At 47.7% G+C, this 27008-nt stretch overlaps 1 protein-coding gene across 2 annotated transcripts in view; it reads right to left on the bottom strand.

Annotated features, from left to right (window-relative positions):
* SCN1B (sodium voltage-gated channel beta subunit 1) overlaps positions 1–27008 on the bottom strand; it is a 63584-nt gene that overhangs the window by 8469 nt on the left and 28107 nt on the right. For both annotated transcript variants that reach the window (XM_083162046.1, XM_083162045.1), the window contains exon 3: positions 3082–3248. In XM_083162046.1, the coding sequence (XP_083018172.1) occupies positions 3082–3248 (167 nt within the window). The remainder of the gene's footprint in view (positions 1–3081; positions 3249–27008) is intronic.

Consider the following 27008-nt stretch of genomic DNA (forward strand, 5'->3'; position numbering starts at 1 on the left):
TGTAATACTTGTATCTTGTTATAATTTCTTTTTACATTGTTTGACGAACTTTATTGGTTATTAATAACTGTCTAGTTAGGTACTATCGTCTGTATGAGTTGTGTTATATTAGCCTGTACACAGTGATAGGATACAGCCATGGCACCTGGCATACTGTATGCCAGATGCCTTTACCACTATTGTCATTATGTGTATACCAGACATATATACTATGTGTGCATCTTGCAATACCCTAACCTCTACAGTCTAAGCAAATAGACCTTTTAACAGGACTCCTTCGCACTTGCAACGTAGATGCCAATTAGGTATGGATGGGCAACAAGCAATTTTAGTCCCCCTTGGCAATAAGCAAATTTAGTCCCCCCCTTGGCAACGAGCAAATTTAGTCCCCCTTGGCAACGAGAAATTTTAGTCCCCCTTTGCAACGAGCAATTTTATTCCACCTTGGCAGAAGCTATTTCAGTCCCCCCTGGCAACGAGCCTGAAGCCCCTTGGCATCGAGCATGAAGCCCCTGGCATCGAGCATAAAGTTCCTAGCAATGAGCATGTTGGTAAGTGGCACATATGTGTCAGATGTGTAATGGACATTACATTTTGTTATATATTATGTAATAAGCATTACGGTTTGTTATATAGTATGTAATGGGCATCACGATGTGTGGCACAATGTGTAATGGGCATTATGGTTTGTTATATTGTATGTAATGGGCATCATGTGTGACCTTATGTGTAATTGGCATTACGGCATGTGGCTTTATGTTTAATGGCCATTACGGTTTGTTATATAGTATGTAATGGGCATCACGATGTGTGGCACAATGTGTAATGGGCATTATGGTTTGTTATATAGTATGTAATAGGCATCATGTGTGACCTTATGTGTAATTGGCATTACGGCATGTGGCTTTATGTGTAATGGGCATTACGGTTTGTTATATAGTATGTAATGGGCATCACGATGTGTGGCACAATGTGTAATGAGCATTACGGTGTGTTATAAAGTATGTAATGGTAACATAGGCGAATCTAGGGGGTGGTCCGGGGGTGCACAGGACCACCCATTAGCCCATTTTGTAGTTGAGGGAAGGGGCTTTCCAACGAGCCCAGCCCCGTGTCTCTAGCCCCCTGGGAACCGGAGATACGGCCAGGCAAAGCTGGAACGTTTTCCCTATAGAATAACATGGGACCCACTAATTCCGACCCCCACCCAGTTCAATGGCTGCCAGTTCCCCCTTCGGCATCACTGAAGCTCGAGGTTGATCTCAGTCGAACCCAAATCGCTGGGCCTTCAATCTGATACCAGGCTGGATCCATATGGGTTAATTGGTTCCAGGGATATTGAGGTTAAACTGGTTGGTTTTTTTTTTTATTTCTTAAATGTAATTTCATGACTATTTATGTTTTTTGAGGGCAGATTTCTCTGGAACCAAGCAGCCCAGTTTCACGGGACCAAAATCATTCAAAGCCAACTCAAAAGTTCTTCAATATGATACTGGTCTCATGTAAATGGGTCAGTTGGTTCCGATGATATAGCTGGTTGGTTAAAGGGGGGTAGGAAGAGGGGAGTGTTTGTCTCTCCCCCTCATACCATAAAATGCAGGGACTAGGCTGGTGTATAAGGGGTCAGCCTGGGAATGTCCCTGCATGATCCTGGGACCATATTCCCAGGAAAATCCCTGCATTTTCTATTGTGAAAGGGGTATTATTTCAAACAGCCGTGACCTGCAGTGCTCTGAATACAGCCGGGCAGCCCCCTGCTCTCTGCCCAGCTGTCAATGACTGTCACCCCTGCAGTTTCCGCATCAATTCTTCTCCACGCTTTCACCTCAGCCCGCCCCCCTTTAATCATGTGCGGCATCATGTGTAATGGGTACTATGGTGTGCGGCATCATGTGTAATGGGTACTATGGTGTGCGGCATCATGTGTAATGGGTACTATGGTGTGCGGCATCATGTGTAATGGGTACTATGGTGTGCGGCATCATGTGTAATGGGTACTATGGGGTGCGGCATCATGTGTAATGGGTACTATGGTGCGCGGCATCATGTGTAATGGGTACTATGGTGCCATCAAGCAAGAACCCCCTAGCAATGAGCACGTAGGTAAGCAGCACTTATGTGGCAAATATGTAAGGGGCATTACAGTTTGATATGTATGTAATGGGCATCATGATGTGTGGCACAATGTGTAATGGGCATTATGGTGTGTGGCCTTATGTGTAATTGGCATTACGGCGTGTGGCTTTATGTGTAATGGGTATTACGGAGTTTGCTAAAATGTGTAATGGGCATTACTGTGTATGGTCTAAAGTGTAATACCACACCCCTTTTTGTGATACCACGCCTCCTTCCCATGAGGCCACGCCCCCTTTTTGGCGCGCGGCTACGCCGCGCAAAGGTTCCCCTGCTGTTATGTCTACATCTGGGACCACCCATTACCATAATTCTAGATTCGCCTATGGGCATTACGGCTTGTTATATAGTATGTAATGGGCATCATGCGTGACCTTATGTGTAATTGGCATTACGGCATGTGGCTTTATGTGTAATGGGTATTACAAAGTTTGGTAAAATGTGCAATGGGCATTACGGTGTGTGCTGCGCAAGAGCCCCAACTACTACAAATGGGAAGGGGCGCAAAACATGCCCTTGCTCCGGGAAACGTGGCACCTAGCTACACCACTAAGTGTCCAGTATGGAGGAGACTTAGGTCTGGAAGGGGTAATTTTCTGTACACAGTTGGGGCAGTTGGAATGCACCAGTAACGCATAACAGAGGGTCTTGTCATATACCAAAGTACTGTAACCCCACCATCAGCTAATAGGACCGAGCGTTTGGTACCTTATTGACAATGATCTCTTGCATTACATACTGTATACTCAGGGACAGTTTAAGAGAGTAGGGGGCCTGTGTCCAGACCATGTGGGCCCCCTCCTTTCTGCTGTCTGTTTGCAATGATTTAATACTCGTACAGCAGAGACCCCCTCCTGTACCAGCAGGAAGTTGCCTCCTGTGGTCTCTCCTGGCATTACCATGTATTGTCTGAACCTTTATTCTTCGCCATTGGCCAAATCCACTCACCTGGTCAAACTTTTCCATGCCTACTCCTTTGAAGAACCACTCTGTGAAGGTTTTGGCCGACGTCTCTCCCCTCTTCTTGCATGAAATACACCGGATCTTAAATCTACCACCATAGACGGCTTCTGTTTCAGATTCCACCTCCACGCAGCCTGACCGACAGGAGGACACTGCGGGCAGGAGACAAGCAAGGATTGGGGTGAAGATGGTTCGTATTTACCACATATGTAACCACCTACGTACAATCTCAGTGCCGCGGGTTTCAGGGAATGAATGTTCTTTACTGAACTGCAGGGCAGAGTTACCTTCCCCCCTGCATTCTGCAGGACACTCCCTGACATAGCAGCAATCTCCCTCTCTCCCTCATTAGTCTAGCAATCTCCCTCATGTCACCTAGCCCACATTACACTGTTACACCATAGTTACCTCCCCTCCTGCATTCTGCAGGACACTCCCTGACATAGCAGCAATCTCCCTCTCTCCCTCATTAGTCTAGCAATCTCCCTCATGTCACCTAGCCCACATTACACTGTTACATCATAGTTACCTCCCCTCCTGCATTCTGCAGGAGACTCCCTGGCATAGCAGCAATCTCCCTCTCTCCCTCACTAGTCTAGCAATCTCCCTCATGTCATCTAGCCCACATTAAACTATTACATCATAGTTACCTCCCCCCCTGCATTCTGCAGGACACTCCCTGACATAGCAGCAATCTCCCTATCTCCCTCATTAGTCTAGCAATCTCCCTCATGTCACCTAGCCCACATTACACTGTTACATCATAGTTACGTCCCCTCCTGCATTCTGAAGGAGACTCCCTGGCATAGCAGCAATCTCCCTCTCTCCCTCATTAGTCTAGCAATCTCCCTCATGTCACCTAGCCCACATTACACTGTTACATAATAGTTACCTCCCCTCCTGCATTCTGCAGGAGACTCCCTGACATAGCAGCAATCTCCCTCTCTCCCTCATTAGTCTAGCAATCTCCCTCATGTCACCTAGCCCACATTACACTGTTACATCATAGTTACCTCCCCTCCTGCATTCTGCAGGACACTCCCTGGCATAGCAGCAATCTCCCTCTCTCCCTCACTAGTCTAGCAATCTCCCTCATGTCATCTAGCCCACATTAAACTATTACATCATAGTTACCTACCCTCCTGCATTCTGCAGGAGATTCTCTGACATAGCAGCAATCTCCCTCTCTCCCTCATCAGTCTAGCAATCTCCCTCAAGTCACCTAGCCCACATTACACTGTTACATCATAGTTACCTCCCATCCTGCAGGAGACTCCCTGACATAGCAGCAATCTCCCTCTCTCCCTCATTAGTCTAGCAATCTCCCTCATGTCACCTAACCCACATTACACTGTTACATCATAGTTACCTCCCCTCCTGCATTCTGCAGGAGACTCCCTGACATAGCAGCAATCTTCCTCTCTCCCTCATCAGTCTAGCAATCTCCCTCATGTCACCTAGCCCACATTACACTGTTACATCATAGTTACCTCCCCTCCTGCATTCTGCAGGAGACTCCCTGACATAGCGGCAATCTCCCTCTCTCCCTCATTAGTCTAGCAATCTCCCTCATGTCACCTAGCCCACATTACACTGTTACAGCATAGTTACCTCCCCTCCTGCATTCTGCAGGAGACTCCATGAAATAGCAGTAATCTCCCTCTCTCCCTCATTAGTCTAGCAATCTCCCTCATGTCACCTAGCCCACATTACACTGTTACAGCATAGTTACCTCCCCTCCTGCATTCTGCAGGAGACTCCATGAAATAGCAGTAATCTCCCTCTCTCCCTCATTAGTCTAGCAATCTCCCTCAAGTCACCTAGCCCACATTACACTGTTACATCATAGTTACCTCCCATCCTGCAGGAGACTCCCTGACATAGCAGCAATCTCCCTCTCTCCCTCATTAGTCTAGCAATCTCCCTCATGTCACCTAACCCACATTACACTGTTACATCATAGTTACCTCCCCTCCTGCATTCTGCAGGAGACTCCCTGACATAGCAGCAATCTCCCTCTCTCCCTCATTAGTCTAGCAATCTCCCTCATGTCACCTAGCCCACATTACACTGTTACATCATAGTTACCTCCCATCCTGCATTCTGCAGGAGACTCCCTGACATAGCAGCAATCTCCCTCTCTCCCTCATTAGTCTAGCAATCTCCATCATGTCACCTAGCCCACATTACACTGTTACATCATAGTTACCTCCCCTTCTGCATTCTGCAGGAGACTCCCTGACATAGCAGCAATCTCCCTCTCTCCCTCATTAGTCTAACAATCTCCCTCATGTCACCTAGCCCACATTACACTGTTACATCATAGTTACCTCCCCTCCTGCATTCTGCAGGAGACTCCCTGACATAGCAGCAATCTCCCTCTCTCCCTCATTAGTCTAGCAATCTCCCTCATGTCACCTAGCCCACATTACACTGTTACATCATAGTTACGTCCCCTCCTGTATTCTGCAGGAGACTCCATGAATAGCAGCAATCTCCTTCTCTCCCTCATTAGTCTAGCAATCTCCCTCATGTCACCTAGCCCTCATTACAGGGTTACATCATAGTTATCTCCCCTCCTGCATTCTGCAGGAGACTCCATGAAATAGCAACAATCTCCCTCTCTCCCTCATTAGTCTAGCAATCTCCCTCATGTCACCTAGCCCACATTACACTGTTACATCATAGTTACCTCCCCTCCTGTATTCTGCAGGAGACTCCCTTACATAGCAGCAATCTCCCTCTCTCCCTCATTAGTCTAGCAATCTCCCTCATGTCACCTAGCCCCCATTACACGGTTACATCATAGTTACCTTCCCTCCTGCATTCTGCAGGAGACTCCCTGACATAGCAGCAATCTCCCTCTGTCCCTCATTAGTCTAGCAATCTCCCTCATGTCACCTAGCCCCCATTACACGGTTACATCATAGTTACCTCCCCTCCTGCATTCTGCAGGAGACTCCTTGACATAGCAGCAATCTCCCTCTCTCCCTCATTAGTCTAATCTCCCTCATGTCACCTAGACCACATTACACTGTGACATTTTGGGAAAAACAGCAATGAGAGACAGATACATTTACATTGAATCAACAACGCCATTTCCCAGCGGATTCAGTATGAAATCCCGGCGGTCGGGATCCCAGCGTTCAAAATCCCGACGCCGGAATCCCAACCGCCGAAATGCCGACAAGGGGGGGACGTGGATCGCCCCCCCTTGCGGGCCCGGTGCCTCGCTACGCTCGGCATGCTAATTTATTCTCCCTCCAGGGGTGTACTGGACACCCACGGAAGGAGAAACTGTCTGGATTTTGGCGTCGGGATTCTGAACGCCGGGATCCCGACCGTCGGGATTTAAACTGCATCCCTTCCCAGCACTTTACCAAGTATAGTATCTCTTACTAACTGCTTTGGGGCTCATCTACAGTTGGATATAAGTCATTTTAGAAGATTCCTCTCAGATGTAGCAGTACACACCCACGCTTCTAGGGGCCACGTTCACAATCTCTTTTCACAATCTCTCCATATATGGAACTAGACCCGCCCTTTGGGTGGAGCATGACACGCCCCTCAATGGGGCGCTGTGCAAAATTCTATTACCAACTATAATCACAGTCCTCATGGCCCAATTACAGTCCAGGTTTTTAGGATCTCCATACTTGAGCAAATGTGGTTTACTTAGTACCTCAGTTATTTTGATTTATCCATCTGTGCTCAAACCTGGATGTTACCAAAACCTGGAATGTAAAGCTGGGTATACACCTATAGAATTAAGTCAACATAGAGACAAAAAACATGAAAAACTCATGTCGATCTTTTTCACGTCGATCCAATGCTTGTGTCGACCTAAGTTCTGTTCACCCTATTATCCATACCCCATCAATAACATAAGCATAATTCACCTAGGGCGAAATGTAATAGGGTGCGATTTTTAGACTAAAAAAAAATCGCACCAAATCGCACCTTTAAAAATCGCATTTTTTGCCGCGAATTCGCATATGTAATGAGATGCGAATTAGCGGCAAAAAATGCGATTTGCCGCGATTTGCCGCGATTTTTAGTCATGAAAATGTGCGCATTTTCAGTCATGAAAATGTGCGCATTTTTATAAATGCGATTTTGTGCAAAAAAAAAAAGTAAAAAAAAAAACGGCGTGGGGTCCCCCCTCCTAAGCATAACCAGCCCCGGGCTCATTGAGCCGGACCTGGTTCCAAAAATACGGGGGGACAAAAAGCATAGGGGTCCCCCGTATTTCTGAAACCAGCCCCGGACTCTTGGACCGGTCCTGGTTCCAAAAATACGGGGGACAAAAAATCTGGGGGTCCCCCGTATTTTGAAACCAGCACCGGGCTCCAACAGCCCGCGGTGTCATGCCACAGCCGGGGGACACTTTTTATACAAGGTCCCCCGGCCAAAACATGAGCACCGTGGCTGGTCAGCCTTGGACGGGGTACCTGGAGGAGTGGGGACCCCCCCAATAAAGGGGTCCCCCCCCCCCAGGCTTCACCCGTCCAGGGCTGAAGCCCGGGGCTGTCACCGGCGTCCGTGGCCAGTGGACGCCGGCCTGATAGGGTTAAATCCATCATACATATCATTACATTGCTTTTTACCGGCGAACTACAAGTGCCAGCAGACCTCCCCCGCATGCTGGGACTTGGAGAACCACAAGTCCCAGCATGCGGGGCATTAATGGGCCCGCTGGGACTTGTAGTCCACCTGTAAAAAGAATGTTTATAAAAAACACACACACAGAGAAGTACAAGTTTATTACACACACACACCTCAATTTTACACCAGCATACTTACCATTCCTGGATCCAGCACTGGTCTGGCTGCTTCACAGCCGGCTCCCCCCACACTGACAGGCAGCGGGGAGAACCGGCTTTCTCCGTTGCTTCTAACAGCTTCTGTAGCGCTGTCCGAGTGCTACAGAGGCTGAGAGCGTGATTGGCTGAGCTACAGTATGCGTCTCCATGGAGACGCATAGCTCAGTCCTGATTGGCTGAGCTATGCGTCTCCATGGAGACGCATACTGTAGCTCAGCCAATCACGCTCTCAGCCTCTGTAGCACTCGGACAGCGCTACAGAAGCTGTTAGAAGCAACGGAGAAAGCCGGTTCTCCTCGCTGCCTGTCAGTGCGGGGGGAGCCGGCTGTGAAGCAGCCAGACCAGTGCTGGATCCAGGAATGGTAAGTATGCTGGTGTAAAATTGAGGTGTGTGTGTGTAATAAACTTGTACTTCTCTGTGTGTGTGTTTTTTATAAACATTCTTTTTACAGGTGGACTACAAGTCCCAGCGGGCCCATTAATGCCCCGCATGCTGGGACTTGTGGTTCTCCAAGTCCCAGCATGCGGGGGAGGTCTGCTGGCACTTGTAGTTCGCCGGTAAAAAGCAATGTAATGATATGTATGATGGATTTAACCCTATCAGGCCGGCGTCCACTGGCCACGGACGCCGGTGACAGCCCCGGGCTTCAGCCCTGGACGGGTGAAGCCTGGGGGGGGGGGGGGGACCCCTTTATTGGGGGGGTCCCCACTCCTCCAGGTACCCCGTCCAAGGCTGACCAGCCACGGTGCTCATGTTTTGGCCGGGGGACCTTGTATAAAAAGTGTCCCCCGGCTGTGGCATGACACCGCGGGCTGTTGGAGCCCGGTGCTGGTTTCAAAATACGGGGGACCCCCAGATTTTTTGTCCCCCGTATTTTTGGAACCAGGACCGGTCCAAGAGTCCGGGGCTGGTTTCAGAAATACGGGGGACCCCTATGCTTTTTGTCCCCCCGTATTTTTGGAACCAGGTCCGGCTCAATGAGCCCGGGGCTGGTTATGCTTAGGAGGGGGGACCCCACGCCGTTTTTTTTTTATAAAAACACTTTTACACATTTTTATTAACAGAACCATGCACAGATCTCAATGATCTGTGCATGGTTCTGTCAAATTCGCCTGTCAGAACCTGGTCTATTTTTTTTGCGATTTTTGGTAACATTGACCAAAAATCGCACCCTATTACATTTGCGAGTTGTATACTTTATAATGGGAAAACATCTGGATGCGAATTGAAATGTGACTAAAAATCGCACTTCTAAAAGTGCGATTTCGCGGTAAAAAGTGTGATTTTTTACCGCGATTTTCAACCTATTAAATGTGCGATTTTCGGAAAATGTGCGATTTCGGCCGTTTTTGACCAAAAATCGCACATGTCTAAAAAATCACACCCTATTACATTTCGCCCCTAGGGTTTATTTAATCACTGTACAGTGCTTATTGAAATTCATCATACCCTGCCTACAGAAAGTTGCCATACCCTGCCTACAGAAAGTCATCATACCCCACCTGCATAAAGTCATCATACCCTGCTGACAGAAAGTCATCATACCCTGTAACAATCATTACCTATGTTGCATCATGCACAGGGAAATAAGATAAATTACATTTTCCGTCCAGTTTACACATTATAATCCTCATCATGAAAGTGTAAAATAAAGTACAAACTCACAACCACGAATGTGTTTGGTGACATCACATGCTTGCATTGTCTCTATGCCCTGGGTGGGTTTGTACATTGCACTCTCGGCCAATGCATTTGGTGACATAGGGCCTTATTCTAGTTCACTCTTTCTGACAAAATCCTACTTAGATGGACAAAACCATGTGCACTGCAGGTGGGGCAGATGTTACTTGTGCAGAGAGAATTCGATTTGGGTGGGGTTTTACTTCAAAGTGAGTTCTATATTGCAGTGTAAAAATAAAGCAGCCAGTATTTACCCTGCACAGAAACAAAATAACTCACCCAAATCTACCTCTCTCTGCACAAGTTACCTCTGCCCCACCTGCAGTTCACATGGTTTTGTCCATCTAAGAAGGATTTTGTCAGAAAGAGTGAACTAGAATAAGGCCCATCGTCACACGCTTGCATTGTTAGTGCCTAACCCTAACACTCCCTCCCTGCACCCTAACCCTCTCTATTAGTGCATCTTCCTCCCTGCAGCCTAACCCTCCCTGTTAGTGCCTAACCCTAACATTCCCTCCCTGCAGCCTAACCCTCCCTGTTAGTGCCTAACCCTAACAGTCCTACCCTGCAGCCTAACCCTCCCTGTTAGTGCCTAACCCTAACATTGCCTCCCTGCAGCTGACCATCTTCCCTTCATAAAAGAACCCCAGTTAAATCTACCCCATTCTCTCCTTACTTCGGTATAATGCACTTATCTATCCTTTGTTAATGTTTCCGTAGAATACAGTATATGCTCTGTCCCTTGGGAGGCCTCTCTCATTTTACAAGCTCTAAATAATTGAAGAATATACATTAGTCAGTAATTCAGCACCAATCACTGTCAACTATCTTCACAATAATTTTCCTTATTTGCTGCAATTCACAGCAAAAAATAGAAATCTGTGAAGGTTTCAATGTATCAATAAAGTCGCAGTGCGGTAGTAAGCATAAACTCAACTTACGTTGTAAGCGTTACAACGCAACGTTAACTCTGGCCAGTCTCTGGGGCTCTGCACAAGCGTTACCCTAACATCTTGTTCACGCACGTGCACATCCAGGATCAGGATTTCAGCTATAATAATAATAATAATAATAATAATAATAATAATAAAAATAACCAAAAATGTATAAATGTATAAAAAAAATATATAAAAAAAAAGTGCCCATTGAAAACATAATCTTTGATTAATTTTCTCAAGTAATTCTAAGCCAACTTTTCTGGACTGATTCTTAGCTACGCGCCACAATCTGGGGTAGCTCGCCCGGATGGCCAGAAAAAGTAATCCACATCATCACTGCCCCTCCTACCCACTTTACAGAGACCACCTACAACGCACCCTCCCGAATTTCCCCCCTGGCTGCTTCCCAGGTCCGGTGTATGTTTTCTTTTCACCTTAGCAAAAACTTCAACCTACTGCCCCCTCCCCAACCCTGCACTGCCACCAATACCCATTTTCCAACCCCTCAGGTGACAGTGTGGAGGTGGCTTCTTAGAAGTCCCACAGCCACCACTTGCACTAAGTACAACAAGGAACATCCTTAATTTTGTGATAGGCAGACTCGGTGACCCCACCCTCAGATCCTGGCACCCTAGGCTGCTGCCTTAAGCTGTCTAATAGTAATAGTATAGCTGGTCCCAGTGGTGGCTCCTAACTTATAGTAATAGGGGGGCTTCCGTTGACCCTGATGCCAGCAAACATCCCCCTCTGCCGCCGATGCTGCTCCTGGCCAGTCCCCACCACTGCTGCGGTCCATGCACCTGTACAATAATGACAGGCACCGGGCCCAGCGCATGCCCCTGGTTCTATGGGTTGATTTGGCTGCCGCCCATAGAAGCCAAAGAGGCAACCCCAGAGGGTGGGAAAGCCTTCCAATGGGACTGCCATGGGTGATTGGCAGGTTGGACTTCCAATAGGAAGTCACTGCCAGTCACAGTGAAGCCAGTGCAGTCTCACAGAGCACAATGGTGGATTTTACCTGGGGGGGCTGCAGTCCTGTCCATATGTAAGAAACGCCACTGGCTGGCCCCCCTGCCCACTCCGAGAGACAAGTATGCATGGAACATCTAAGAGACTCCCAAATTAAGGGTATACTTCACACACATCAAAAATGCCAGCCCGCTTGCAAGGTGGGTGAGAGAAGGGGCGCCCACCTTGGTACACAATGAGCTGGGCCGCATTGTTGCAAACAATGCCTTCTTACACCTTGTCCCGCCAACTTTATAAGGCAATGATGAGTCATTTGTGCTTCTTTTTCCTAGCCCCACCAATGTTCTGTAAAAAGAAGGCAAGCACTCGGCAGGGCAGCCATTTTGTACCTCATGCCTCAGTGATGTCACATGCTCAACCCACAAAATGGCTGCCTCCACTCTGTGTAGGTCACAGGTAAAATATACAAAGGGCAAGTGTGCTGTTAATTGGCTGTACTATGTGCTACAACATGTTAGTAGGTTTGTGCACTGGTAAGGAAAAAAAGTGGTTCTCAGCACTAAGAGATTTCCTGCATCTCAGAAAGGGTGTAATGTGCTGATGGTGCATAGCAGCCCTAAGGGCTCAGGAAGTCTCAATACACAGCAGGCTTTTAAATTAACTTGTGCTTGGCTGACGATTTGCAATCTACTGGGTTCTGCATTTGTTAATGGATCTTCTTCAATTTTAACCCTTTGCATCTCCAGAACAGTCTCACTAAGAGCTGAGCAGGAGTTACATGGAGTGCCAAGAGTTATATTCTGTGTAATTATAGAAGTAATTAAGTAACACCTGTGTGAATGACCTCCATATGCAGGTGTTAGGACCTCATTCCCTTCTTTATAATAAGTGCAAAGAAGCTGTGTACAACCAATTGCACCAAGGTATGTGCAAAATGTCTGCAAAAGTAGCGCTGTGACTGCAAAGTCTTTACCACTAACACTTTTACACCAAGCCATGAATTAATTACTACTTTTACATTTTAAACCCTTTGGATCCTACTCATTATGACCCGATATCTCTACTGGAAATTGATTAGCCTTGTCTATGCTTTTATTGGCCAACGTTTCGGACCTTGCAAACTTTACGGCTAAAATTGGGAGGGAGGTTCAGGGGAAATCTGTGGAAAAAATACTTCACAGAAAGAGTAGAGGACAGTAGAATTATCTCCTCAATCACCATCCAAACACTGCCTAGTATCAGGCTTATACATCTTTGCCTAACCATGACTCACCTACATCTTCTTCCAATGATTCTCCCCTCGCCCCCCACCCATCATCTGCCTCTTTAAGCTCATCCCCACCCTATCCCCTTCCCGCCTATACCGAGAGGGCCACAAATTACCTCAAAACCCTCTAACCTGAACAATTTCTTCCTTTTAACTCTCTTGTACCTTCTGGAAACCAAGATGAGTTAACAGCACCTGACCTCCATCCATGACTTCCTTACATCCAGCTTTTTAGACCTCCTTACCACCATTGGAACATGTATTTCTATCACTGACCATTTCCCCAGCTGGACTATACATTTCTTCTCCATAACCCTCAGACCTAAGAGTCATCACCTGGTTGTTACTGAGAAGGCAAAGTTGGGATCGACCTTACCAAATACTGCTCCTTCAAGGTCATTCCTCCTGAACTCTATCTCTTTCTCCTACTTTGTAGTCACAAAAATTCTAGTTATGCCATTGGTCCTGATACATGGATCCAAAGTGTTGTGAGATATCCACTGGTCCCAAAACATGGATCAAAGTGTTGTGAGATATCCACTGGTCCCGATACATGGATCCAAAGTGTAGTGAGATATCCATTGGTCCTGATACATGGGTCCAAAGTGTTGTGAGATATCCACTTGTCCCGATACATGGATCCAAAGTGTTGTGAGATATCCATTGGTCCTGATACATGGATCCAAAGTGTTGTGAGATATCCACTGGTCCCGATACATGGATCCAAAGGGTTGTGAGATATCCACTGGTCCCGATACAAGGATCCAAAGGGTTGTGAGATATCCACTGGTCCCGATACATGGGTCCAAAGTGTTGTGAGATATCCACTGGTCCCGATACATGGATCCAAAGTGTTGTGAGATATCCACTGGTCCCAATACATGGATCCAAAGTGTTGTGAGATATCCACTGGTCCCGATTCATGGATCCAAAGTGTTGTGAGATATCCACTGGTCCCGATACATGGATCCAAAGTGTTGTGAGATATCCACTTGTCCCGATACATGGATCCAAAGTGTTGTGAGATATCCACTTGTCCCGATACATGGATCCAAAGGGTTGTGAGATATCCACTGGTCCTGATACATGGATCCAAAGTGTTGTGAGCTATCCACTGGTCCCGATACATAGATCCAAGGTATTGTGAGATATCCACTGGTCCTGATACATGGATCCAAAGTGTTGAGTGTCTTCACTAACCAGTCTTCAACTTAACCAGACATCTACTGTAGCTCTGAGACAACTGATTGATCTCTTATACAGTGATATTAATCCATTAAACATGGCAGTAAAATGTTAAATCCCCATAAGAAAAATGTGGGTCCCATGACAATTTGGCTGAGATTTCCCCAATGACAGTGCCCCCAGTAATCACCTGAATTTCCAGCATCTATAAAAAGTTTATCACGGTGCAGCAAACTACAATACTACACATAACGTTGATCCACCGACCCCTGCAAATCATATTCGGTCATCAGACTCGGCAGAGGTGGCCACCCCGACTGATGCTGTAACAAATTACCTTCTGTAAGTGCAATGTGGCCGGGAGCATATTTCAGGTTATATAATGAAAATAAGAGTATTTGTTTCTTCCATCGCACTTCTGCTGTGTTGCTGCCTCCATGAATTATTCACAATTACTTACAATCAATAATTTATCTTTATTTTTTTTCTACTTTTCTCAAGTGTGTCTATTACCTTTTCTGGAAATTAAGATGGGCTTGTGTTGATTTCAGCAGTTCGGGAGTTATAAATATAAGCCCCTGCGATGTCCGGTTTATGTAATATCCTTTGTTCCGTCTGCTGTATACCCTGTTTTTGGCATTGGCAATTAAAAGTCTGGTGCCTAAGCCCATAATAGCTCTCACCTTGAATTCTATTGATTTGCAATGTTTATAGTGGAGTATTGTACATTATGTTCTGTGATAGTTTGTATCCAAAAGTGTGAATGTTTCTGAATTACTGTGTAACAATGTGCCCCGGTGCTGGGACAGCTTCTCTACTCCCAGCACCGGAGCAGCAGCAGGGACAGAGAGGGATTGTGGTGTGTCCTGCACAGGACACAGCTTTCCCCAGCGCAGGGATCAGTTGTATGATTCCTGCGCCTATAACAAGGGCAGCGGTGGAGAGGGAAAGCGCTGGGATCAAGGCACCGATCCCAGCGCTGCCAGCACGGAGGGCGGCGAAGTGGCGGTGGATGGAGCGGGGTTTTGAATTTGGTGCCAATTCGGCTGCCAATTCAAACCGCCACTCACGGCAGTTTGAATATCCTGCCGTTCGGGAGCCAATCACAGCTCCCGAATCAGCGGCCAATAGGAGACGGCCGCGGCGAGCCAATCAGTGCTCGCCACAACCGTCCTCAGCCCCGCCCCCGGTGTCTGACGTCAGATGCCACCAGGAGGCGAAGGAGGACGGACCCACGCCGGCGGAGCACAGGAGCGCCCCGGCTGAAGGAAGAAGACGCCGGGAGGAGGAGACAGCGGCGGAGAGAAGAGCTCCGGTGGGCGCTGAAGAGGCCAGAAGACGCCGGGATCAAGAAAGAAGATCTCCGGCGCCTTCTGCAGGAAGAATGTATTGTATGTTGTCGTCCGTGCAGAGCAAAGTTGTTTAGGTTGTTGTAGTTGTGTTGCACCACACACACTTAGTCCGTTCTAGGGCTTTTTGTTGTAGTTAAGTAGTCATGCCACATTTAGGTTTTGTTAGGCTCTGCACGGGTCTGGTGTTTGTCTCCTTACAGGGACCTGTGAGGAGAACCGAGGGTTGGAGTACAAGAGTGAGGACAGTGAGGATTATCTTTTATTTATATATCGCGACCATACTGCTGTACATGGAAAATAACCTAGAAAACCATAAGCAATAAGTATGACGCGGAAAGGTTCAAACAGACTGTACAAGGTGCAATGGCAGAGCTATGGCACTGCAGCCCAGGCGGCAGCTTGGGGGATGGGGGAGCCGGTGCTGTGGGGGTGCATGGTCTCTACAGATTCCATTGGCTCTGGAAATCCATATGGAATCTTCTGAAAATGTCCCTCCAAAAATGGCCACCGCCTTGTAGTAGCCAGATGCTAGAGGTCCTACTGGACAGATGGATAGATGCTAGGGGTTTTACTGGGTAACGTCAGGGCCGGAGCTACCATTAGGCAGCTTTAGGCATTTGCCTAGGGCGCTGCACACTGGAGGGCGGCACAACACGCTTCTGATGAATAGTTCCTTTGCTATGAACTATCAGTACAGCTCAGCCCTTCCTCTCCCACACATCCGCCCCCTCTGATTATCCCCCCTTCCGGCACCAGAATAGTCCCGCTATTCGCCGGTATTCACATGCCGGCTGCACCAACCATCTCCTCCAGACCCGCTCCCCTCGCCCCATACACTCTCAGTTTAACTGGAGCAGCAGCAGGAGGTGTCGCGCCGGTGTTACCGTTGGCTCTTTTTTTCTATCTCCTGCTGCTGATGCCGCCGCCGGCGCCGAGGAGCAGTAGTGCCGAGCCTGCCCGGCGCTCAGCAAGGTGGCTGTGAGACTACAGTCTCCAGTCAGCTCAGGGCTAAGGTTTTTCCTATTCACAGAGAAGCCGCCCGCAGCCCAGCCGTGGACCCTCTAGCCAGCATATACATGATCCTGGCTGTGGTGAGTCCCCTCCTTCCTGGCACCCAGTGTGAAAATCATATGTGATAATGTGCACATAATATGTATACATATATATTATATTATATATATATATATATATATATATATATATATATATATATATCTCAATGATGGCACTTCAGAAGCAGGTTATAATAATATAGTCAATCAGGTGTATTCAGTAATCTGATTGATTATATTATAACCTGCTTATGGAGGGCCATCGTTTCTGGATTTGGTATTTATTTTATTTGGGCACCAGAGCCAGTTGATTCATTATTGTGAGTGCTGGAGGACTTGGATATATATATATATAGAGATAGAGATAGAGATATCCAGGTATATATCCATCTAAGTATTTATATATATATGTGTGTGTGTGTATGTGTATATACATATATATGCACACACATACACTATTAATGTGTATATGTATGTCAAGGATGGGGGGGGTGTTGTGCTGACAATTTGCCTAGGGTGCCAAGAAATCTTCCACCGGCCCTGGGTAACGTATATCGCTAAATAAAAGTTACAGATTCTAGGTAGCGATATATATGGGCAAGACCATACGAAAGTTTAAGGAAGATATGGTGATTCATCGGTGCGCCATCCACATGGCCTTTGAAGGAGATAGTATTGATCAGCCTGTAGCCAGGCCTTTCCTTCAAATGGAAACAAAGAAAAAAAAATTCTACTGTGTTTACTGCACCTAGAGCAGCAACAGAAATCACACTAACGAGGGATAGTTCAGTCCTGGACAAAGACAGACACTGTTGAAACACGTTGGTGTTTTTTTTATTCAGAAGAAGGCTGTATTGACTGTATTTTTGGTTAAACAGTATATGCCCCGCTTTTTATGTATATGTTTTATACTATTCTTAAATAAATACCGTTATTTTTAACCATCTCCCTGGACGTCATTTCGCTGAAAGAAACCATTATAAAAGGATCCATTGCAAGGCTAATGTAAGCATACAAGTGAGCACATAAAGATACCTTGATATGTTTAACACTACAATTATGGGCGGTATTCAATGTGAATACCGGCGAGGTGCAGCGAATCCTTTTTCGGATTCGCTGCACATTCGCCACGTTCCGGAGCCTCGCCGGCTCCAGTATTCAACGAGTCAGGGGCTCGCTGCCCCTGACCGGCGAATATGAGCTCCTGCAGCGAACGCCGCAGGGAGCCTGAGGACGATGGCAGGCAGGGAGATGGAAGTCTCTCTGCCTGCCCCAGAACGTTTGTGGGGGGGGGGAGGTGGGCTCCCCGGGTGCCAGGCAGCACAGGCTGCCCCCCGGGGGTGCCAGCAGGGGACCGCGTATATTCACTACACCCGATCGTAACGATCGGGTGCAGTGAATATATGAATATCTAATGAGCGGCTCGGCTCCGGCCCCCTGCTGGCTGCTGTGTAAAAAAAAAAATATATATATTTTTAAATTAAATATATATTCATGTGCTTACTGCACATGAATAAAAATAGCATGCCCCTCCTCAGAATAAAATTCCTGATTTTTGACACCAAATGTAAAAAACAAAACACTTTATTTTAAAAGTACACATTCCACTTCTCCATAAAAAGATAGCGATTGCTACTTGGTGAATCATGGCGAAAAAAACCTTTAAATGTATTCGCCATCTGGTCATTGAATAGGGTGATTCACCATTTTAGTCAGAAATTCGCCAAACAGCACAAATTTGCCATAAAAACATGGCGAATCAGGCTCATTGAATACCGCCCATGAATGTAAGCCCAGTGTAAGCATCTCCTGTTGTTGCCACGCCAAGGGTGAACCCATAAGTAGAACCACCATCTCATAGAAGAAGATCCTATACCCCTATTGGGATATTGGATTCGGTATGATATACCTACAATCAAAATCTCAACGGTCAAAATACCGACAACCATTGACCGACGGTCAAAATACCGACAAGGTCAAAATACCGACATTTAAAATACTGACACGGTCAAAATACCGACATTTAAAATATACACAGGTCAAAAAGTATACACAAGTTATTCATATCTTTTGGTCTGTATGTTGACATAGGTCGACATGAAACCTGTATGAGTGTACCATGTCCCCTCGCCATGTCCACTGGGATGGTAAAGTATGAACAAGTTAAATGTCAGTATTTTGACAGTCGGTCAATAGTTGTCTGTATTTTGACCGTTGGTCAATGGTTGTCGGCATTTTGACCGTCGGGATTTTGATTGTAGGTAAATTGACCGCATCCCATTTTTATGAACTTTACGTTGAAATATGACAGCAGGAATTTTTTGCTTCTTGTTTTCTATGTATGAACTGTCTACGAGAAACCTGACGTGATATAGATTCTACAGTTGTTCCACACAGCAGAGGACACGTAAATATTTTTTGTTATTAACATTGTCTTGAGCGCTGTTAGGATTGCACAACATATTTCTGTTTTGTATTGCCTTCAAATGAAACATAGCCCTGCTACTATCAGATACAAAATCACTGATGGTGTACCCCTGACCATTCGCGGTGGTCAGGGGTACACCATCAGTGATTTTGTATCTGATAGTAGCAGGGCTATGTTTCATTTGAAGGCAATACAAAACAGAAATATGTTGTGCAATCCTAACAGCGCTCAAGAAGCAAGCAAGAACTCTTCTGCAATAAGATACTAGATGTATTTAACTTTTGAACACTGTTAGCCCTCATGGAATTAATGAACAGTTAAACTTTAATTGCTTTTTATAGGTTATTCTCTCAATTTTTATATTGCAGCACCCTTTGTGTGACAGATGATAACGTTATGTTCCTGTCATACCTTTATTACATTCAGTATGTTCTAGTTATAGCCTGTGTTCCTATTTTTCTTTTTTTTCTTTTGTTAGCGGCACGTTACTTAGCAACCGGCTAACGCTGGTGACGTCATGACGGAGGCATCGGAGTGCCCGAGTGCAATGCATGCCAGCACCGGCAGGAGCAGGAGAGATGGACCGCAGCATGCAACGGGTGATGGTATCTGGGAGAATTTAAGGTATATTGTCTATTTGTTATACTATTGCTTCTGGTGAAAATTCCGTTAGTGAATTGAAACGTTAATTAGTTCCGGAAAGAGTCTGTCATTATTTCTGTGAGGGCCGCCACCACCCCTGCCGACTATTGTATTATTATTGGAGGGCACCCAGACCCATGCTTGGATTGCAAGAGCGAGTGCCGAGACCTGGGACTTGATAATAAATGTATGGAGGGGAGGCTGAAATTGTTTTCGAAGGGGGTATAACATTTCTAGTTTCGCCCCGGATAAGGTGAATGATCGAGTTTAAATTTAACATAAAACAGATTTTTTTTTGATTTGCACAGTTTGGAATCATTGGATTTTATTCTTTAATATGAAGTGAACAAGGCCAAGATGTGAAAGCTGCCGATGATCTTACACATGTGTTCAACTGATTATTCCCAACAAGTATGGGGGATACGGTCATTTGGTCTACAGCATGATGGTCGACAATCATTAGGTCGACACCATTAGGTCGACATGGTTCTAGGTCGAAGGGTCATTAGTTCCACAGGTCATTAGTTCGACAGTGTCTAGGTCGACAGTCAAAAGGTCAACATAGGTTTTTCCATAGTTTTTTGAGCCGACATGTGCCGACAGGCGGTATTTCATGCCCTACCATCCACTAGGGCGTGGTGGGAGAATAAAATAGTGTGCCAAGCATAGTCAGGCACCGTGCCCGAAGCATGGCGAGCGCAGCGAGGGGATGCAGTGCACTTTATACTGTGTCCATTTCGACTGTGTTGACATTCAGTTAAAAAAACAGTGAAAAACCCCATGTCGACATTTTGACTGTCGACCTAGACACTGTCAAACTAATGACCGTTTGACGTAGAACCATGTCGACCTTTTCCCATATCCACCTAGACCCATGTCGACCTTTTTCCAGTGTTAGGATAATTGACCTGATTCAGATCAAAAAAAGCACACAACTAGGTAAAACCATGCTGCACTGCAGGGGGGCAGATGTAACATGTGCAGAGAGCGTTAGATGTGGGTGGGGTGTATTAGAACTAAATTGCGGTGTAAGAAGAGCGGATCCTTCCTGTTCCTCTGTCACTCATAGGTGCTCTCACAGCAATGCAATTACAGAACACCCATCATTTAATCACAGAGCCACATGTAATCACAGAGCCACATATAACAGACAGCGCCACATGTAACAGACAGAGCCACATGTAACAGACAGTGCCACATGTAACAGACAGCTCCACATGTAACAGACAGAGCCACATGTAACAGACAGCGCCACATGTAACAGACAGCGCCACATGTAACAGACAGCTCCACATGTAACAGACAGCGCCACATGTAACAGACAGAGCCACATGTAACAGACAGAGCCACATGTAACAGACAGCGCCACATGTAACAGACAGCGCCACATGTAACAGACAGAGTCACATGTAACAGACAGCGCCACATATAACAGAAAGCGCCACATGTAACAGACAGCGCCACATGTAACAGACAGAGCCACATGTAACAGACAGCGCCACATGTAACAGACAGAGCCACATGTAACAGAGCCACATGTAACAGACAGCGCCACATGTAACAGACAGAGCCACATGTAACAGACAGAGCCACATATAACAGACAGAGCCACATGTAACAGACAGCGCCACATGTAACAGACAGCGCCACATGTAACAGACAGAGCCACATGTAACAGACAGCGCCACATGTAACAGACAGCGCCACATGTAACAGACAGCGCCACATGTAACAGACAGCTCCACATGTAACAGACAGCGCCACATGTAACAGACAGAGCCACATGTAACAGACAGAGCCACATGTAACAGACAGCGCCACATGTAACAGACAGTGCCACATGTAACAGACAGAGTCACATGTAACAGACAGCGCCACATATAACAGAAAGCGCCACATGTAACAGACAGCGCCACATGTAACAGACAGAGCCACATGTAACAGACAGCGCCACATGTAACAGACAGCGCCACATGTAACAGACAGAGCCACATGTAACAGACAGCGCCACATGTAACAGACAGAGCCACATGTAACAGACAGAGCCACATGTAACAGACAGAGCCACATGTAACAGACAGCGCCACATGTAACAGACAGCGCCACATGTAACAGACAGCGCCACATGTAACAGACAGCGCCACATGTAACAGACAGAGCCACATGTAACAGACAGTGCCGCATGTAACAGACAGTGACACATGTAACAGACAGAGTCGCATGTAACAGACAGCGCCAATGTTCCCTCAGTCTCATGATTCATTACACAGATAACTCCAGCTAAACGGGGCAGTAACATAAAAAGGACAAAGTGACATTAACAAAGGGGGGATGGTAACATCACGTAACGAGCTGCGTTTTTATGTTCATTATTTGTTACATTTTACAAATACAAAGTGAAATTCACTTTTGAGCGGTTTGAGAAAGGAGGGAACGAAGATTAGTGGGACATAGGTTTCTGTATGACTACGATGGCAGGAGGACTGCGCAAGTGCAGACAGGGCCGCCAGTAAGGGGGTGCTGTGGGTAGAGCTGTCCCGTCCCTGGCCTCTGGAAGGGTCTGGGCAGCTCATTTTGCTTCCCGACTGCCTCGGCTACGCTGAACAAGGCAGGTCCCGGATCGCAGGCCTATTCAGCCCAGGACGCTGGTGGCTAATTAAATGCTGCACCGGCTTTTGAGTTAATCACAGCTTGCGTACCGTCAGCCAATCAGAGCAGCATGAGTATCCCAATGGCAAATGCAGGATTTGTAGAGGGGGGTTCTTATATCTGATCGCAGCGGCCAGCATCCGTTTAAGCCGCCGCCCACTACAGTGAAATTCCGGCTTGCGAATCAATGTGCTCGCAGCCAATCGAATATGTGCAAAACCCACCGTAACAGGCCGTAACCCGCCATCATCTACTGATTGTTATACTGGGCACACGTCATTGCAGCAACTACTTACTACACACTGCCTGTACTGACAGCGTCCATCTACAGCTCCACTATAGTAAGGGAGGATCCGACATCATCGATCACAGGAAATTAGGAATCCCCAGGGGAATCAGCATGGTAGGGATATGGATATATCTATACGAGGTTTCCAGGAATAAGAACGACTGGTTGAGTTGTCTGACAGCGCTTCAAAGCAAGTTCCCTCGCCGCGGGACCCACAGTACACATGCATATAATGTACTACAGTGCGCAGCACAGTGATAGATTTATATCTATATATATTTATGGTGTAGCTTCACTGATTTATTATTTACGTTCCATGACCCTTCATTGACTTGCAGTCTCCTAGCTAACAGGAATGCTCTGCCGTGATAAGTGCACCTACACACACAAGGACTAAGCATTGTTCTTTTCTTTTGGAAACAAATATGAGGGATGGGGGAAGAGAGAGCCCATTGCAATGGAAAGTCAGGCATCAATACACAGTTGTTTTCTTTTCATTGATTCGCTCCCGTAGAAATGGAAATGTTTTCCATTACCGATCAGTCATGATACACTCAGGGTCAATTTATTATTATAAATTGCTGATGGTTGCGTATTTCATTCAGTATTGCTGTTTGCTACGGCTGTACTGTTGTTATTTACCGTTACTTACCTGTCAGGTGAGGTCCTCCTCAGCAGTGTCCTGTCTTGTACAGTAGCCTAACCCTAGGGCAATGCATTCATGTCATACGTGCATCGCTCTGCAGAGACCCCATTAGTGGCAATAGGGAATGACCTTAGCGGTAACGTCATCTATAGATGACGTTACCTAGTTGTGGAATTTCTAGGCTTTCACCAGATTGACAACTATAGTTAAGCTGCCATCGGGGGCAGTTGAAGAGAGTAGAGGTCCAGTGTGTAGGCTCCGTGCAGGACCTCTCCTCTCTCTAACAGTACAGTTGCACGTGACTTTGTGCCACAGTCTGCTGCACACATGCAGGTCTCCGAGAACATGGTGCTCACACTATGCTCTCAGACACAGCGCATGTGAATATATCTGGATATCTGGTGGCAAGAACATTTTCTGAGTGATTTCTGCAGCGCCGTCCGGCACTGGTCTCCGGATAGGTAAGTATAATTATATGAGTGCAGTGTGTGCGGTGTAGGCGCGTCTGGACCCACACCCTACCCCCATTATAGATATGCAAGTGCAACCATACCCATAAGCAGTGTGGACTCCAGAGAAGGGGCTGCAGCACAGTTTAAAATTCAAAAACGGAGTGATACACTCACTGCAAGAGAGTCAGTTTGGAATTTTAAGCTGTGCTGCAGCCTCCCCTGTCCATAAGTTCTAAGGCAACAGTGATACGTAATGATCGGTGGGTTTAAATCCTTTGTTAAATGATCCTCAAATGACGGCGGGGGTGACCGTTTTTAGCCCACCCCCAGTCCCTATCTGTTCCTACCTCAAATCTCTGTCCCCACAGCACCCTCTCTCCATATCCAGCAAGCGCGAAACAGATCAGCGTCCCTGCAAAAATTACTTTCACTTTCTGTTACGGTATCTTTTAGCACACAAAGGAGCAATTTGGTCTGTCGAGTGCCCTCTAGTGGTCAGAGATAGATAGATCCATTGAGTCATAATTATCAAATGCTTTTGCTAACGACAGGAGAGAACAAGATGGTATCCCTCCATCGATGGTACAGCATAACTGAATCGTTTTTTTTTACAAGTTTTGGAGAACACCACTAACACTTGCAAAGCCTCATCCCCAGGTTCTGATTGGCCCAGTCAGTCAAAGAACAGGCATGACCATCGGTTGGTGAAGCCATCGATGGTATCCATTGATGGCAGCCACGATGGCCATGTAACTGGAACATGACCAATGGGAGGCTGCTGAGGATTTCTGTAAACTCTCTGAAACAGGAGAAAACAAGGAACAGAACGGCAGAGAACAGGGGCCTCCGCCTCCACTTATATATTATACGCCATGTAGAAAAGTACATACGATTAACTAAATATCCCTTTCTCAGGAGCATTACACAGTCTGTCATAGCAGAGGGTGACATTTGCTCAGTAATTACTGATTATGGCATTAAAAAGAAAGAAATCAATTACCCAATTATTTCATTGTTATTTACTCTCTGTGCCGCATATTAACCCCCTAATTATCTCCTGACATAAGTACGCTGCCTGTTGTTCAGTACAGCAGTAAGATCTCCGGCAGAACAAAGTGCGACAGGGTTTAGCAAACGCCTTCATTGTAGTGCAGCCGCATTCGCCCTGTCTCTCATTCCACCGACAGAGAAAACAGGATTTCTCATGGGGACGGGAAATTGCATTTCGCGTGTCAGGCCTGCTGTGCATAAAAGCAGTGTGCCAGTGTTGTGATCGTTGTGCATGCGCCATCTCTACAGTAATCTCTAATGGGCCCCCCCTCCTCTACTGGGCCTCCATCAACCACCCCCCTCTTCCAGGTCTTCCTCCACCACCCTCTATGCCAGGTGTCCCTCCTCTGTAAGGTCACCCTCTACATTTTCCTCTGCCAGGTCTCCCACCACCACCCCTTCTGCCAGGTCTCCCTCTACCACCCCCTCTACCAGGTCTCCCTCCACCACCCCATCTGCCAGGTCCCCCTCCACCACCCCCTCTGCCAGGTCTCCCTCCACCACCCCCTCTGCCAGGTCCCCCTCCACCACCCCCTCATCCAGGTCCCCCTCCACCACACCCTCTGCCAGGTCCCCCTCCACCACACCCTCTGCCAGGTCCCCCTCCACCACCCCCTCTGTAAGGTCTCTCTCCACCTCCCTCCTCTGCCAGTTCTTAATCCACCACCCCCTCTATCAGGTCTCCCTCCACCACTGCCTATGCCAATTCTTCCTCCACCACCTGCTCTCTCAGTTCTCCCTCCCCCCTCTACCAGGTCTCCCGCCACCACCCCTTCTGCCAGGTCTCCCTCTACCCAGTGCCGTCTTTCCCATTGGGCACGATGGGCAGTTGCCCGGGGGCCCTAGGACCTAGGGGCCCCCGGCCCAGCCCAATGGGAAAGATGGTGGCCGGGGTCCGGGAATCCGCTCACCCTCGCTGGGGGATCCGGGCAGGGGGATCAGGGTGGTTGCGGCAGAGGCATAGCGAGGGCGGTGCCGGTGGAGCACCAGCTCCGGGCGATGGAAGCTATCCTGGCGCCGGAGCCGTCCCAGCACCGCCAGCTCGCCCGCTCCATCTCTCCCGCTAGCTCCCACCGCGGCTCGCTGTGTGCGGGAGACGTGATGCTATTTAAAATTCACGTCTCCCTCTGGACCGCCAGCCAATAGGTGCTTGCGGTCCAGCAACCAATCAACTGGTGGCTGCTGGACCGCGAGCGCCTATTGGCTAGCGCGGTCCAGCGGGATATGTGAATCTTAAATAGCAGGTGCAGCAGCACACACTAGTGCACTGTTACAGTGGGGACTGGGAGCGCCTGGGCAGCGGACAGCTGGGGGGTCCCCACTGTCAGATGTCGCGCGCAGGGGCGATCCGCGGCACTGCTCCCCTCTCGTGACAGCCATCACAGCCGCCGCAGCTAACATCATCATCCCGCCCACCCGGCTCCCAATGTGCTGGTAAGTTGTGGCCATCAGAAGGGGGACCATGCTCGAGCTCCAGTATAACAAACCTAAAAGAGGTCCAGACTCACCACCCTGGTGTTGGATGGTATGGGTATGTTGGGAACAGTAAAAGAGTAGGGTGTGTAATTGGGAGTGGTGTAGAGGAATAGGGAGTGAATGTGACACAAACAGGGGGACTAGGGTGTATATGTGAGTAAAGCTTTATAGGGGGTCTGTGGGTGGAACAGGGTGTTTGTGGTGGGGATAGAGGGTTATGGGGTGTATGTTGGGGGACAGGGTGTTTGTGGTGGGGATAGAGGGACGTGGCAATGAGGTCTCTCCTCTTATATGGAATCAGTATGGGAATTCTGTAAGGGGCAGTAATATGGGCAATGTTTAAGGGGCACTACGAGGGGAATTATGTGTAAGGGACATTACGCCGGAAGCTGACTGGCTGCCGCACGGAGCCAGAGAGGTGAGGGTTGGGGAGGTGACTGTGGGCTCCTGGGCAAACTAATTTGGGGGGGGGGGTCCAGTGAACTAGGTTGCCCTTCCTAATGTTAAGACGGCCCTGCCTCTACCACCCCCTCTACCAGGTCTCCCTCCACCACCCCCTTTGCCAAGTCTCCCTCCAGCAGCCCCCTCTGCCTGTTCTTCCTCCTCTGCTCCCCTAACCCCGGTCTCCACCCCCCCCTGACAGGTCTCCCTCCACCACCCCCTCTGCCAGGTCCCCCTCCACCACCCCCACTGCCAGGTCCCCCTCCACCACCCCCACTGCCAGGTCCCCCTCCACCACCCCCACTGCCAGGTCCCCCTCCACCACCCCCACTGCCAGGTCCCCCTCCACCACCCCCACTGCCAGGTCCCCCTCCACCACCCCCATTGCCAAGTCCCCCTCCACCACCTCCTCTCCCAGTTCTCCCTCTACCACCCCCCTCTGCCAGGTCTCCCTCCACCACCCCCTCTATCAGGTCTCCTATATCCCCTTCCCCAGATCTCCAGGGTCAGCACTCCCCCGCCTGCACTGTACTGCAGAAGTAACAGAGACGCAATGAATGCCCATCACATTG

The sequence above is a fragment of the Crinia signifera genome, chromosome 19 (genome assembly GCF_055691185.1).
Source record: "Crinia signifera chromosome 19, ASM5569118v1, whole genome shotgun sequence".
Taxonomy (NCBI): Eukaryota; Metazoa; Chordata; class Amphibia; order Anura; family Myobatrachidae; genus Crinia; species Crinia signifera.